Source organism: Penicillium hispanicum, assembly GCF_028827665.1.
Source record: "Penicillium hispanicum strain IBT 35686 chromosome Unknown utg000008l_segment0_segment0, whole genome shotgun sequence".
Taxonomy (NCBI): domain Eukaryota; kingdom Fungi; phylum Ascomycota; class Eurotiomycetes; order Eurotiales; family Aspergillaceae; genus Penicillium; species Penicillium hispanicum.
The window spans coordinates 2,269,040-2,283,855 of NW_026623200.1; the positions used below are offsets into that span (position 1 = coordinate 2,269,040).

General features: G+C 53.8%; 5 protein-coding genes across 5 annotated transcripts; 3 read left to right on the forward strand and 2 right to left on the reverse strand.

The window, feature by feature from the left end:
• Positions 1-2,044: 2,044 nt before the first annotated feature.
• Positions 2,045-3,662, forward strand: N7459_009694 (uncharacterized protein; the record flags this gene model as incomplete). The annotated part of the gene is made up of 3 exons (XM_056948862.1): positions 2,045-2,912; positions 3,164-3,430; positions 3,568-3,662. The coding sequence occupies 3 exons, from the start codon at positions 2,045-2,047 to the stop codon at positions 3,660-3,662; spliced, it is 1,230 nt and encodes a 409-aa protein (XP_056796087.1).
• Positions 3,663-5,096: 1,434 nt separating this feature from the next.
• On the reverse strand, positions 5,097-6,106 carry N7459_009695 (mitochondrial 37S ribosomal protein uS9m; the record flags this gene model as incomplete). The annotated part of the gene is made up of 2 exons (XM_056948863.1): positions 5,097-5,188; positions 5,263-6,106. The coding sequence occupies 2 exons, from the start codon at positions 6,104-6,106 to the stop codon at positions 5,097-5,099; spliced, it is 936 nt and encodes a 311-aa protein (XP_056796088.1).
• Positions 6,107-6,294: 188 nt separating this feature from the next.
• On the forward strand, positions 6,295-7,889 carry N7459_009696 (putative translation elongation factor eEF-1 subunit gamma; the record flags this gene model as incomplete). The annotated part of the gene is made up of 3 exons (XM_056948864.1): positions 6,295-6,324; positions 6,380-6,581; positions 6,898-7,889. 3 exons carry the CDS (start codon positions 6,295-6,297, stop codon positions 7,887-7,889), a joined length of 1,224 nt encoding a protein of 407 aa, XP_056796089.1.
• A 2,878-nt stretch (positions 7,890-10,767) lies between these two features.
• Positions 10,768-12,855, reverse strand: N7459_009697 (NIF domain protein; the record flags this gene model as incomplete). The annotated part of the gene is made up of 1 exon (XM_056948865.1): positions 10,768-12,855. The coding sequence occupies one exon, from the start codon at positions 12,853-12,855 to the stop codon at positions 10,768-10,770; it is 2,088 nt and encodes a 695-aa protein (XP_056796090.1).
• Positions 12,856-13,348: 493 nt separating this feature from the next.
• rrp36 (putative pre-rRNA processing protein) lies at positions 13,349-14,479 on the forward strand (the record flags this gene model as incomplete). Its single annotated transcript, XM_056948866.1, has 2 exons — positions 13,349-13,504; positions 13,565-14,479. 2 exons carry the CDS (start codon positions 13,349-13,351, stop codon positions 14,477-14,479), a joined length of 1,071 nt encoding a protein of 356 aa, XP_056796091.1.
• Positions 14,480-14,816: the final 337 nt, after the last annotated feature.

Below are 14,816 nucleotides of genomic sequence, written 5' to 3' on the forward strand. Positions count from 1 at the left end.
ACGAAGCGATCAGACCGAGTCCCGAACGATTGCATCATTTGGTGCGACGAGTCATAGGTCATTCCTCGGGGTTCTGATTCCTGCCCAAGAGGGAAATGATGCCAAAGTATAGCTAGGATGGGCAACAAGCTGAAGATTGTAGACACCCAAAGAGAACCGGATGGAGTCGACTGGGATCCGCCCTTCATCTATTTGACTCCCGCCATGCCCGAGCCAAGAGACTAAGTGCCCTAGGGAGGATCTACCCGCTGTACCGAGCCCAGTATATACGTTGTAAGGTACGTATGGTGAGTAGTTCAGGTAGCTCTTGGGCACGGGAAGCGGAAAGCGGATGGAGGATTCGAAACTGGTGAAACACAACCCTAAGCTCGCGGTCTCCATCCCAACCACCGCGTCGGATCCGGTTGCGGGCGCAATGGGAGGTGGGAAGCCCTTGATCGCCCTTGACGTGCCTGGTGCAGATCGGCCCTCGGAGGGATCGATCCCGATGATTTGTATTTTTGGGTTTGGGTTTATTTGTTATGGAGTGTTTGATTTTCGGGTTCCTCGTTTATTGTTTTTTGGCGTGTATGCGTGACCCTGGGACTCTTCGGATTCCCTCGATTCGCCTCGGTGAGGCGAGTGAGGCAAGTGAGGAAAGGGGGAGCGGCAGCTGTCCGGGCAATTTGGCGGGAATGCCAAAGCCCTAGTTTGCTAGTTTTTTTTCCTCCCTATCCCACGGGGGATCAACTATGATCATAACACATAACCATAATGTATATACGTCAGATCTCTAGTGATTGTGGCCCAAATACGCCTCCTCCACCCCCTTTATACTCCGAGGATGAGAGTCTCGGTCTCATTACGCTCTACCGGTACTTGCGTCCCGTAGTCTAATCTGCGGTCTGCAGAAGTACCTTCCCGGCGGGCTGGGTCGACCACTTGACACTTGCGGCATAATTGCTTTTCGGTTCCCCTCGAGAGCAAGGGGAAATCGGGTTTTTGTCATTGCTGGCTCCTGGCAACTCGTGGATCGTCAGCCCCAGAAGAGTTACACATCCAAACCAAGTCTCCACCTGACCGAGCTGAAAGAAAGAAAGAGAAAAAAAAAAAAAAAAAAAAAAAAGAGGCATCGTCAGAATCAGTTTCAGTATCATGATCAGGGCAAGTGTCCATCATCATCACTATAGTCCGGCTCGTAGTCGTCACCATGGATGATCGTGCATCCCATGCTTCGGGCCAGGAACCGCGGCGCTGGGAATCCCGATCGCCGGGCTCCCCGAAACGAGTTTAGGCGTAGATCCCTTAGCGCCATCGCGGCCTGAGACTCGACTCGAACTAGTATGCTTTACTTGCTCGATGCGCCAGGCGCCATGCTCCAGACTTCAGACTCCAGACTCGGCCCTCACCTGCCCCTGGGAACCCGACTACCCGGTCCATGACACGAGTGCCTGGGGTTTTTTTTGCTTTTCTTCTCGACCTTTTCCATTCCCTTTCCAGGCTCCCGGTTCCTCTCGACTTGCTCCCCGTCCCCACTCTCTCGTTTCCCTCCCGCGTCATCCAGTGCGATTGCTGACGAGATCAGATCCGTCATATTTGGCGCTTCCTGCTGGCCTTGCGCCGTGGCAACTATTCCCTTTTCCCCTGGAGTTGGCGTGAGGGATTCGATTCTGTACTTTGTCGGTTCGGGTTCGTTATACTCCAGTGCTGGTGCGCAACCATTCCCCGGGGTGTATATGTACTTCTCGCCGCGACCTCTGGTGACGGCGGCTCCCTTTCTCCCTCTCTACCGCTGAGCGTCGCAGTCAGATCGCGATTGATGCGACATTCTTGCTGGCCAGCCGTCTCCAGTCATTCCTGGGTCTTGGCCCTGACCATTCCATCTCACAGGGTCTGAGAAAAAACTCGCCATCTTACTCGTTCTGCTTCTCTTTCGTGCTCTCTTCGCGCTTTCTCGGCTGGCCTCCGTGTGTGCGCATTCAAGCTGGCCTCCTACGCAAGTCCACCGCTGTCCCCCAAGCAGTGGGCCGATCTCAATCTGCGCAGGTCCGTGTGGGACGGCCTGATGGATGGCGATCAACGCATGAAGCAGCATGAGCGTTTGATGGCACGATCTGGCAATGGCGCGGCCGGTGGCCGTGCAACCGATCGTTTCGAGTCCACCATGCACCCACGTGGAGATCCAACGGGCATGTCGCAGGCCCCAGACCGCACTCTGATGTCCTACGACTACGGCTACACAGGCAGCTCCTTCCACGGCGGATCACTGCAGCCCAACGAGGTGCAAGCCTATCCGGCGGACTTTGCTCGTCCGCGACAGGCGCCGGCTTCGCAGCCGATCCAGATGCACCCCCAGCAGCAGCAACCGCAATCGCAACAGCCGCGCCGACGAGCGCCGCAGGATGTGGCCCCATTCGTGCCGTATGAGTCGGCCTCCATGCTGTACGGCTTCAGTCAGCAGGATCCTGCACAGGGACCCTTCGACGTTGTTCCACAGTACCCAACACGGCCGTCTGCAGCGATAGAGGCCCTGTCGAACCACTTTGCCGTTCCACAGTATTTTGCCCCGGAGGAACCTCCGGGGAGTGCGATCCCAGGACTGTCGAGTTATCTGAACGCGTCGCAATTGTCCTATAACCAGCCCGGTCCCATGGCGCGCCCAAACATCTCGCAGCCTTTTCCTGCCACCATGACCGAGTTCACTCCGACCGGCGCGGCCGCGACGAGCCGATTGGATCCGCCGCCTGCCCAGCAACAGCCTGATCCATCCCAGTTACCCTCATCGCATTCTTCCAGCCTTGACGAAGCGTATGGCCAATACCAACGAGCGCTGCGCAGCACCTTCGATCAGACGCGCGCGGGGCGATTGGTGGAAGCGAGCCGATCGCTGATGGAAATTTCCGAGTGGCTTGTGACTAACGCACGGGATCTAGGTAGGTTGGACTTTCTTGCTTTCTTTTTGCTTGTCTTCTTTTTTGGTCTTGTTCAGCCGGCTGGGTAAGCCAGGCTGTTGAGCTGGCTCCACGGTTGGCCTCGCACTTCTTCAGTCTCGCGCTCTGGACTGGACCCTTATTTTGTCCTTTCCCCATATTCTGTTCTTGGCTCTTTTGCGCCTGCAGGCACGCGTCATGCAAGTATCATCTAACGTTTTCGGGAGAGACTAATTCCCGTTTGTGATACATAGGAATCCTACGCGACGATCATCTTCTCTACCCAGACCGCCTGCGACTCTGGAACGACTTTAATCTCTGCTGGTTAGCTGTGTGCCAGCGGCAGAAGGGTTTGATTCAAGATATGGTGGTCTCGGGTCACCCACCTGCGCAGGCCAGTCTGATCAGCCGAGATCGCATGGAGTCGATGGGTAAAGATCTGATTCAGCTGTGTGACCAGCTCGAGCAGCACGGCTTGGTAGATTATCAAATTGGTATCTGGGAAGAAGAGATCCTCAGTGGTAAGTGGCTTTGGGTTGTGTCGGGTTGCGCTTGTGCTGTCGCAAAGCACCAAATTCTTTCACATCGCAGCCCCTCAGCTCCCCAAAAAGTGAGAAAAAGAATGAAAAGGCTAGATAAAACTAACTACCCTTCTTAGTCCTGAGTCAATGCCTCGACCTGATGGAAAGCAATCCCGAAGGCCATCGCATCCGATCGATGCCCGAGCCGGCCACCGCAGCTCCGCGGCCATGACAAACGAAACCCTAATTATCCAACTCACACAGTCCTCTCCGCCCAATCCCCACTTCTCACGCTGGACGGTATTTCTTTGATCCCATTGGGCGCCCCAAATCCCACGAGCTTGGACCAGTTTCGTGCTTCTGCATCCCGCGGCGATCGGAGAGCAGATCACGCAGAGCCAGATGTATATTTCTGGTTGCGGGGCGAGCACGATGACGGGCGCTGCCGCCATGGATAGGCTATTGCCCACTAGCGCCGCGCCAATCGTCACCCCCCGATGTGATATTTGAGATTGGCCAGAGCTGCCCGTCGAACTGGTCACCTCTGGCGCACCTCTCATGTGATGATCTAAAAATCAATGGTTCAGACTGGGCGTGCCCCTTCCGCCTCCATTGTCTTCCACTCTTCACATCTCGACTTGATCACACGCCATCACCACCAGCACCACCAACCCCCTCTTCTTTCCATCACGTCTCCACTGTGCCATTTGGCGATCAGCTCGGTTCAATATACCTGGGTGTTGGAGTGTGGCTCGGGTTGGGTTCAGTTCAGCTCCGCTCCAGCGGCAGTAAATTGCATTTCATCGCGTCCCATCCTCCCCTCCTAACTTGATCTATCTATCTGCTCCTATTCAACGTGACAACTTCGCGAATCATGGATCGATTCGCAGTGTCATCTACAAGTTACTGTCGTCGCCGAACTCGATGACCTATCTTTGCTGTACGTATCCCGCTCCTCCCTCTGGGCTCGGGTAGTGTACCTATGTTTTGAACCGCGTTTCCATTGTGCTGGTGAAGGATTATTGCCTTTGATGGTTGGGTGCGTTCGGGTGTGATGGATGGAATCTAAACCGGATGGGAAGATAGGGAAGGAATGAATCCGTCGGCGCAAAATGGTGCCTAGATAGTATATGCATGTACTTGACTCGGATTTCGAGTCGATGATGACGCTCTGCCTCAAGGATCGTCTTGTCCGAACCTCGTTGGACTCTGAATAGCTCGTCTCTGTGCTGTAGATCCTTTTCTGTGCTCATATCTCGCTACTACCTACCTATTCAGGTAGGTGTGTTCACTGGATACTATTGAAGAGATCTCCAGGGTTGTATGCCAAATACTTTTACGTAGGTACGTACTCCTCAGACATTGTCTGTCGGAGAAAAGGCGGCCAATGAGAGGAGCCCGCGATGCATCCGATCAGCTTCCAATAATTAAGTCTTGCAGGCAGTAATCGTTTTTCATGAGCACATTGACTTGTGCGAGGGATGGATCAATATGCTGCTCCGCTAATGGTCATGCACCAATATATCAGTCGATGAAGGAAAGCCCCATATGCATTGAGTACAGGATATAGAACAGAACTGGCGACTCGAGCTGCCATGGCAGATATGATAATACAGGATAGATAAAACAAGGAAAGAAAAGCATCGCTCGGCACAAAATCCCATTTTCACCGCTTGACCCAGGTAGGCATCTTGCGGGCCTTGACGTGACCTGGCTTCTTCCTCTCCACACGACGGGCATCGACGGTGATCACACCGGCTGTCAGAAAGCGGACGTCAGTAAAGAAAGCCCCTCAAACAGACAATGGAGGGCAAGGGGAAATAGAAACTTACCCTTCCGCAAAACGGGCTTCAGCCCAGGCTCATGCAACAGCAACGCTCGCGCGATCGCCAACGTAATAGCCTCCGCCTGGCCCGTGACGCCACCGCCGCGCACCGTGATCCAGGCATTATACTTATCCAGCCGCTGGGTGCACCGCAGCGCCCACAGCGCACTCTCGCGGTCATGCACGCGCTGGAACGCCTCGACGAGCGACTTGCCGTTGACAATCACCTCGCCCTCGCCCTCGACCAGCTGCACGACGGCGGTCGACTCCTTACGCTTGCCCTTGGCGCGCGCGCGGCCACTCTCGTCCACACTGCGCGGCGCATGCTGCACCGCGTACGGGTTGCCCGGCCGCAGGAACTGTGCCAGTGAGCGCCGCACCTCGTTCGGGACCATCTCCGGCTGGATCCGGTTCAGCCGTTGCAGGATCTTGACGAGACTCTTGTATTTCTTCATAGGCACGGGCTCGCCCACAAAGTCGCGGAACTGGGCGAGCTTGAACCAGGCCATCCGCGGCGCCTCGCCGGCGGCTACTGTTGGGAGCGAGGCGTATTTGGCTTGCAGTTTCTCGAGGCCCAGAACGTGATCGATGAAGCGTGGGTTGCCGGAGAAGTAGGAGGGGGATGCTGGGACGATGCGGGCTGGATTGCGGGCGAATGCTGTGAAGTCGATCTCTGGTGCTGGCTGCACTTGGGTCATGTCGGTCTCCGGGGTCTGTGTCTGCTGGGTCTCTGTTGCGAAGGCGCGGGTTGTTCTGTATAAGGAGGGGGTGGCATGGTGGCGTGGTAATGATGAGTGCAGCCGCAGGGCTTGTAAAGCCTGGGCAATGCCATTGGGAGCGTGCCGGGCCATGATGTGCGGATGCAATCGACTCGACCGGACTGGATGCTAGATTGCTGTTTTTCCTAAGGTCAGGTGACCTGTGCAAGATTAGTTCCTCCGAGCGCCGATACCCGCGATCCCGCACAAAATTTCACTCCTGCCCCTCCTCCTTCTCCTTTCTTTCTTCTCCCATCCTCTCTTTACCCCCTTACTTCAAGATGGCCTTCGGAAAGCTCTACGGTCGCCCTGTATGTGCTGCTATATCTTCATAGGATGTTTCTTCCTTCTAACCCTCTCCTCCAGGACAACCATCGCACCATCTCCATCCTGGTCGCTGCCAAGCACAACGACCTCGACCTGGAGCTGGTGACCATCGAGGCCAACGGCAACGCCGAGTTCAACTCTGGCGCTGAGTACCGCAAGATCCACCCTCTCGGCAAGGTCCCTGCCTTCGAGGGTGCCAATGGCTTCAACCTGTCCGAGGCTATTGCCATTGCCATCTATGGTACGTAACGACTTGCGTTTTCTCTTCTGATTGTTTCCAACAACAACATTTCCTCGCCCGCGCCCCTTTTATATGATGAGATGTATCATTTTAGTTATCCCTGGCAGAACTACACTGTTGAGAATCTACAAACTCTGACAAAAAGCACCAAAACAAGAATTGGAGTACCCCGCTATTGGGGGAAAAATCTTTGTTTTTGGCCTTGGGCACCTTTCCCCCCTTTTCTGGATCACATTGTTCCACTCGCGTTTCTGATTGATTAGTCGATTGTGGACCCATATGTGATAACCTCAACTAACCCGTTTTGGTTGTATAGTCACCTCCCAGAATGAGAAGACCACCCTCCTTGGCAAGACCAAGCAGGACTACGCTTCCATCGTCCGCTGGATGTCCTACGCCAACAGCGAGCTCCTTCCCCGCTTCGGTGGCTGGTACCGCCCTCTCCTTGGTCTCGATGGCTACAACAAGAAGGCTGTCGATGAGGTCTCCAAGGGTGCCCTGAAGGCCATTGCCGTTCTGGAGAGCTACCTCACCGAGAACACCTACCTGGTTGGCGAGCGCATCACCCTGGCTGATATCTTCTCCGCCGCTCTCCTGACCCGCGCCTTCGCTACCGTTCTGGACAAGGCCTGGCGCTCCGCCAACCCCGCCGTCACCCGGTGGTACAACACCATTATCAACCAGGCCGCCTTCAAGGCTGTTGTTGAGAACCCCGTCTTCGCCGAGGAGATCATCAAGTACACTCCCCCCAAGAAGGAGGAGAAGCCCAAGGCTGCTGCCCCCGCTGCCGAGGAGAAGCCCGCTGAGGAGAAGCCCAAGCCCAAGCACCCCCTGGAGGCTCTTGGCAAGCCCACCCTCATCCTCGATGACTGGAAGCGCAAGTACTCCAACGACGACACCCGCCCCGATGCTCTGCCCTGGTTCTGGCAGAACTTCAAGGCCGACGAGTACTCGCTCTGGAAGGTCGACTACAAGTACAACGACGAGCTGAAGCTCACCTTCATGGCCAACAACCTGATCGGTGGCTTCCACGCCCGTCTCGAGGGCTCCCGCAAGTACATCTTCGGTGCCCAGGGTGTCTACGGCGCCAACTACGACTGCGTCATCACTGGTGTCTTCCTGATCCGTGGCCAGAACCATGTGGATGCCTTTAACGTCGCCCCCGACTGGGAGAGCTACCAGTTCACCAAGCTCGACCCCTCCAGCGAGGCTGACCGCAAGTTGGTTGATGACTTGTGGGCCTGGGACGTCCCCGTCACCGCCAACGGCAAGGAGCTTGCCTTCGTTGACGGCCACGTCTTCAAATAAGCGTGTCGCTCCGAAAAGAAGAGCTTTCCTTTCCGCCTCCTCACCCCTCATCCCAAAAATACCCCGAAGAAATCGCAGTCTGATCTGGCCCACCATTTCATGTCATCGTCTTTCTGCTCCTTATCTTCAACCCCATCTTCATCTCCCTACGCGGCTGGTCTGACGCCGTCGGGGTCAAAATCACTATTTCCATCTTTCTTCAGTTACGCGCCGATGTGGTTTACGTTCACGGTTATGATACGTTGCGATGTGAGATGATCGACTTGCATATCTAGGTGTTTTGTTGCACCTAGGTGCTTGCTCGCTGCTAGTTACTTTCTAGCAAAGAATAAAGGAATCGAGGCCCAGGTCTCTGATGAGTTTATCGAATAATCATTTTCCTTGTACCTGCTGTAGAAACACAGGCTGCATTGTAATGTGACTCAGGGACGCATACCGACATACCTAGGCGTCTCAAGTTCCCAAGTGAACTCCCGTGGTACTATGATAGTAGCCTCCTAGATTGTAATATCTTCTGTTGGTGCTCAAGCAATATATGTTTTGACAGCCAGGTCCTTCCAAGATATATTTACCCCAACCAACTCTGCTGAGGTCTTATATGGATAGGTAGCATGACAATTATGGATATAAACATGGAATGGATCTATGAATATCTATCCTCATAGTACAAGTATGGCAAGTATATATTTCCGATATCTAAAAACGACAATTACAGAAGGAACAAATAGGTATAAATGAGACTTGATTCAAATCATCGGGTATTCTCCATAGATAAAGAAATAGGTATTCACGAGGAGAGAGTTCTCCGACCCAGACTCGGAGGCAGCTGACACCGAGGGAATGGTCATTGCCGCCCTATACTGCTGCTGGGACGGGCCCTTAGATGCGCTATGAGGGTTATCAGCTGCTAGCACTCTTGACTGTGTGGGGGGAGGAACCTACTAAGCCTGACTATGCGGGACTCGTTGTTGTCGCTCAGTCGTGGATACAAGGTTGGTGTTGACCCCCTCTAGCTGGGCTCCGTTGCTAGCCGGGTCATGTTAAGCTTGATCCTGCTGGTATTGGTCTCACTGCGCTTGGGGATTGGTTGACGGTGATGAGCAGGACTCCATCTTGGGCCACGCAGAGAGAGGAGATGAGATGAATCAAGAACCAGGGATGAGATAAAAGGATATAAGTCTGAACAACCAGAAGATAAAAAAGTCGAGTTTGATGATGGAATATGGTAGGGTGGGAAGAGGGAAAGGTAAGAATGGACGATTGGAAGATGTGAGAGATAGAAGGGAGCTGGATTAGAGAAGTGAATAGAGTAAGGAAGGCCTTGAGGAATTTCCATCCAACGATAGATATCCCTAACCTGTTCTAGCCTCCATTGGTCCTATATCACTCCCGCTCTCCTGCTCTCTTCCTCACTCTCTCGCCATCTTGCTCTAGTCAGACCCCAGTATGTATACGCACTGTGCAATAGTCCAGCAAGGGCAGAACTGATACTCAACCAGTTATGCAGTCCCCAAACCCAGCCCAGCCTCCCTGTCCGGACACCCCTACCCCCCTGGTCGGCCAGGATAGAGACTAGCCATCGGCTCTACGCACTCCGGCAGGTCTCCCCATGCCGAGAGCCTGGCCTCCGGCACCCTAAGCAGAGTCTAGACTTTCTCCACCTAGTGGGCTGTCGGACCGTGAATATCGAAGTGCTATTGCGCACAGTCGGTGGCCCACCAAAATGGACCACTCTAACCAGCGTGACTCCTGTCGACGTGGGGAAGGCCTATTCACATTTTGTGTTATTGTGCCTGGCATCCTTCCCTGGTGCGCCAACTGCCATTCGGGGATCAAGGAACAGGCTGTAGCCTCATCATCCAGCTACGGTCTACGCCACCGTCTACGGTAGCCCTTTCAGCGCCCCAGATGGTCATACCCCGGCCCTGATCGAGCTAGAGCAGAAGGAGATCCTTGCGCAGGATACGGCAATAGCGGCAGTGGCCCAACATAACCGGCGAAGGTAAAAAGTGCGTCCATTGGATCATCCCCATCACTGGACTGGATCTCGAGGGGGGCTAGAGATAACCAAGAACACAGCTTGGATATATTGGCGGTAAGGATAGGATGACATGAGAATGAAATGAGAGGTAGCTTTGTAGTTGACCGCGGTCGGAGCTGGATCGTGGGGATGGAGAGTACTACCCAAGGAACGGGATTGAACCCGTGTAGAATATGATGTAGGAATACATGTAGGTACGCGATCGAGAGCATATTACACATGAGGCACAGCTACATAAGGGTTTTAAAAAGGCATAGGAATCGATTAGTAGAGATTCGCTGCATTCGCTGGTAAGAAGTATCCTAACTCGCCTAACTGGAGATTATCAACAGATATAGGGGGGCTATATCAACAGACTTCTTCCTCTCTGCAACTCCCCTCCATCTCACTGAATACTTCTGATTCTCATTTCATGTAGTTTGACTAGATGCTATTAAAGCGTCATACTGGGTGGGGAATTCAACAATCCCTTGCCATCGTTGCTTACATGGGACATGGAACCGTGGACTCGGCTGGTTAACTAACTTTGCGGTCTCGATCAAATCGACTTATTTCATGGAAACGGATCAAAGAGCGGGTCCTGATGACCATAAATAAGACTTGATTCAAAGCATTGGGTATTCTCCATAGATAAAGAAATAGGGATTCACGAGTAGATAAAGCATAATAGCGTGAAGCAAAGCAAATAGGAGTCTGTATCACCAGCTTGTGACGGCATCTGTGAACGAACCCAGAGAATAACGCATCCTGTGTCTAGGTCTAATGGAAATGAATTCCCTTACGTCGTCCTCACGCAAGACTGAAGGGAAAGTGCGATGGTGCTTGTATGCGTTCCCTTCACTTCTTGGGAAACAGACCCTCCTCCAAACGGTCGAGGAGGGAGTTCTCTGACCCAGACTCGGAGACGGGTGAGACCGAGCGGGCTGGGTCTATTCGGAAGGGCGAGGTCTGCGATTGCATTGACGGCACTGGGGCTTCTGCTCCTTGACTGGTAGTGTTGCGTTCTGCGATTTCGGCAGCGATAGACTCGGTAGATGCTTGTGCGGTCTGGAGTCCATTCGCATGTCCAGGTGCAGGTGCAAGGCCAGGGTGGATGCCAGCATCCAAAATCCTGTCCTGCTGCACCGCCTCGGTTACCGGCGCCTGTGTCCTAGAACGGAAGTTGTAGCGTGGACCACCGGGGACTTCGGGCTCCGGGGTGACCTCCACCGATAGGAAAAACTCGCGCTCGAAATTGGACCCTTTCTTTTTATTCCTTTTGCGGCGGCTGGGTTGGTTCTGGTTTGGGGTTTGATTTTGGGGTTGCGGTTGCTGGGTGCTGGGCATCAAGCTACCCTCCGTAGAGACATGGCCCTCTCCCGAGCCAAGGGTATCCGGGTCGGTGGTGAGCACGACGACCCTGTTAGACGCGGCATTTGCTTTTGCTGCTTCCTTGGCCGCGCGTTTGGCGGCTTTCTTGTCCGCCTTGCGAGCTTTGCTGCGCTCTTTCCGCAGTCTCGCGGCTTCTTTGGCATCTACAGGCCCCGCCGGGTTGAGAGATGCGTTTTGATCGGCGTGCATGGAGCCAGTAGAAGGGAGAAGACTGGCGCCACCATCTTCGGGGTCGCTGTCCAGATCGATGATTTCTGGTCCTATGTCTAGATCCAGAATACTCCCTCCGCTGGGGAGGCGTGCGTTCCACTCGCGGAGCACTTTACTGACATCGTCATGGCGCGAGAGCGCGTCCAGGCGGGAAAGGACTTTCTCAAAGATGGCCGATGGATCGGCAGTGGGATTGGTGAATTCGGGAATCTCGAGAATGTTGTATGGCTCGCTGAGGGCTTTGAGTCTGCTATCATCGATGAGGATAGTATTTGTCTGGTCCCAGCGGTGACCGACGGGATATCCATTCTCAGGGCCTTGGTTATTTTTTTTCTTTGCGGCGAACTTCCCAGCCTTGGATCTAGTCAGGTTCCTGTTGGCGTTGCCGTTGTTCCCTGGGTATGCGGCCTGGATTTGCGGGCTTGCCCACACCTTGTGCAACTCCTTGTACACCTGGAGTTTAGAGTTGTATTGCGCACTAGTAAGGCCGAACTTATCGCGGCCCCAGAGGGCGATAGGTTTCTTCTTGCCTTTGGGGAATAATTGAGTGGCCACCGCTTCAATCGTTTGCGGCTTGGAGCTGGACCAGATCATGACTGTATATTTCTTGGATATGGTGTCCAGGAAATGGTCAAGACCGACTCTTCGGTGAAAGCTTGGGGGGAATTTCTTGTGTTTGCGCAGAATGAGAGTGCCGTTCATGTCGAGAATGACGAGAAGTGGTCTTTGGGGGCATATTTGCGGCGGCTGGGAGGCTTGTTGCAAGTAATCGTCACTTGGGGCCGGTCTTTTCACTGGTGGCGTTGCAGCTCGTGTCCTTTGTGGAATTGGAGGTTGAGCGGACACTCCGGCGCTTGTGCTCATAGGCTGGGCACTCTGGAAAGGAAGCATCGAGGGAAATGGCAACATGGAGAAGGGAATCTGTGTATTTCCCACTGCCATGGGATTAAAGAAATTAGGGTTCAGGAATGGCATCGACGGCAGCGTATGTGGTTGATTGCTGTTCAAGCCTGTCTGATTCCACGATGTGGCATCGTAATTGTCGAAAGGGGCCGGTGGGAGAAACGGCGGCAAGGGTTGCGGTGTTTGTCTATCGAGACTAGACTGGCTTGCTTGATACTGAGTCGAATTGGGTGTATTGCTCTGATAGGCTGAATATTGATTGGACACACTGGGACTGAAAGTAGAGCCATAAGGCGATGCTTCATTGTTGGGTGCAGCAGGCCGTTGCCCCGCATTTGAGAAACCATTGGCGGGCATATTCACAGCTTGGAACCCGCAAACTGGGGGAACAGACCATTGAGATGGATTCCCCTCTTCATTGTGCAAAGATCCACCGGTCATGGCTGGATAATTGTGCGCAGGAATATCATGGTTAAGCGTAGGTTCCCAGGGTGCGAAACTCCCTGCGGCGTCATGCGCCCGCTTCTGTCCCTGGCCCTTTCGAGGCAGTTTGACAGACACTGCACAGCTGGGCGCAGAAGAATTATTGTCGTTCAAGGAGGCGCGTGGGGAAAGAAGCTAGAGAAAAGAGAGGTCAGTCTGATGATCAACTGGACGTCGCTGTCTGTGCAGTTCACATGCGATGGAAGCGGTACATTCTGAGTATCGGGCCTGGATAATGAGGTGCAGTGCGTTGGACGAGTTACTGAGAGCCAGGGAAACACAGACCTGGGCGAGCGAGACATCCGGATGCAGAGCGCAATGGGTGTTGATGTTCAATCGCGAAAAATATCTAATCAACCTTATCGCCGTCACCGCCCGCGGCAGTATTTTTGAATTTTGCGATTGCTTCTTCTCGATTCGCGTTCCCGACAGTGTCAAGCACAACGATAAAATGGCCATTTCGGACATCCTGAACCGCCGTGTACGGGCTCGGCCAGACGATGATGATGATGTGTACTCAGAAGCCTCCGGCTCAGGAGATGAAGTCTCCCAGGACGGTGGTGAGGGGGCAGAAGGCGAATCCGACGACGATCTGCAATCACAAGATGTATGGTCTCTACGTATTCATGGCAAGAGACTCACAGCCACTGACTGACAATATATACAGGAAGATGACTTAGACGCATCAGAAGACGACGAAGATGAGTCTGGTAACAACGCCGCCGAGGACGAATCCTCTGACGACCAAGACGGCGGCGACGACGACATTCAGGCATCGCTAAGCAATATTTCATTCGGTGCGCTCGCCAAAGCGCAAGCATCAGTGGGACCAAAAAGGCGCAAAGAAAAATCTCTCAAAGCAGCCGAAGGAACCGAATCGACCGCCTCTCCGCTCGACGATATCCGAGCGCGGATCCTTGAAGCCCGCGAGCAAAAGCGGGAAGCCGCCAGTAAAGCCGAGAATAAGAAAGATGCGAAGGACAAAAAAGCCGCTCGTGCGTCCAAACACGCACCCATGGAAATGTCGTCCAAACGTGCCGTATCCAGAAAGCGCATTGTCGTCGAACCGCCCGCCGCGGCAAAAGCGCGGGACCCGCGTTTCGATGCTGCGGTTATGGGCCACAGCGGTGCGGGACGACACTCCCAAGCGGCAAGCAAGGCCTACGCTTTTCTGGACGAGTATCGGGCCTCTGAGCTAAAAGATCTCAAGGCGGAGATGGCCAGGACCAAGAACCCGGCTCAGAAGGAGGCGCTGAAGAAACAGATCCGTTCAGCGACGGACCGCATGAAGGCTATGGAGAGCCGAAAGCGGGAGCAAAATCTGGTGGCGGAGCACAAGAAGCGTGAGAAGCAGATGCTGCGCGAGGGCAAGAAGAGTACGCCGTACTACCTGAAGAAATCGGATCTCAAGAAACAGGTTCTAGAGAAGAAGTACGAGGAAATGGGATCGCGGGATCGGGCAAAGGCATTGGAGCGGCGCCGGAAGAAGATGGCTGCAAAGGAGAGGAAGGATATGCCCATGGAGCGCCGTGGAATGGGCGACGAGCCTCTTCGCGGGGAGAAGCGTCGGCGACTTGCATAGGATACCCCATTCTCAATTTTAGCCTGAGAACTTCAAGAGAATTTCGTTATACAGGAGAGCAGTGTATGTTGGGGTTTGAACACCCTGAAGACTACGACATTATTAGATTCCGAAGTGGTATAAAACCAGGCTGTGGTATGCCCCACGTTGGTCTGCGATAGACGAAGAAGAATCGATCGAAACCCATTCACAAATGCTAATCCCACAAAAAAATAACAATCCAGAAAGGTATATGGTTCAAAGAGAGGAGTCCCCCAAACGCCCAGCAAGAGAGAAATGCAAGATTCCCCAAGTACAAAACTTTCCATGACGAGCCGCAGGCTCGATCAACAGTCGT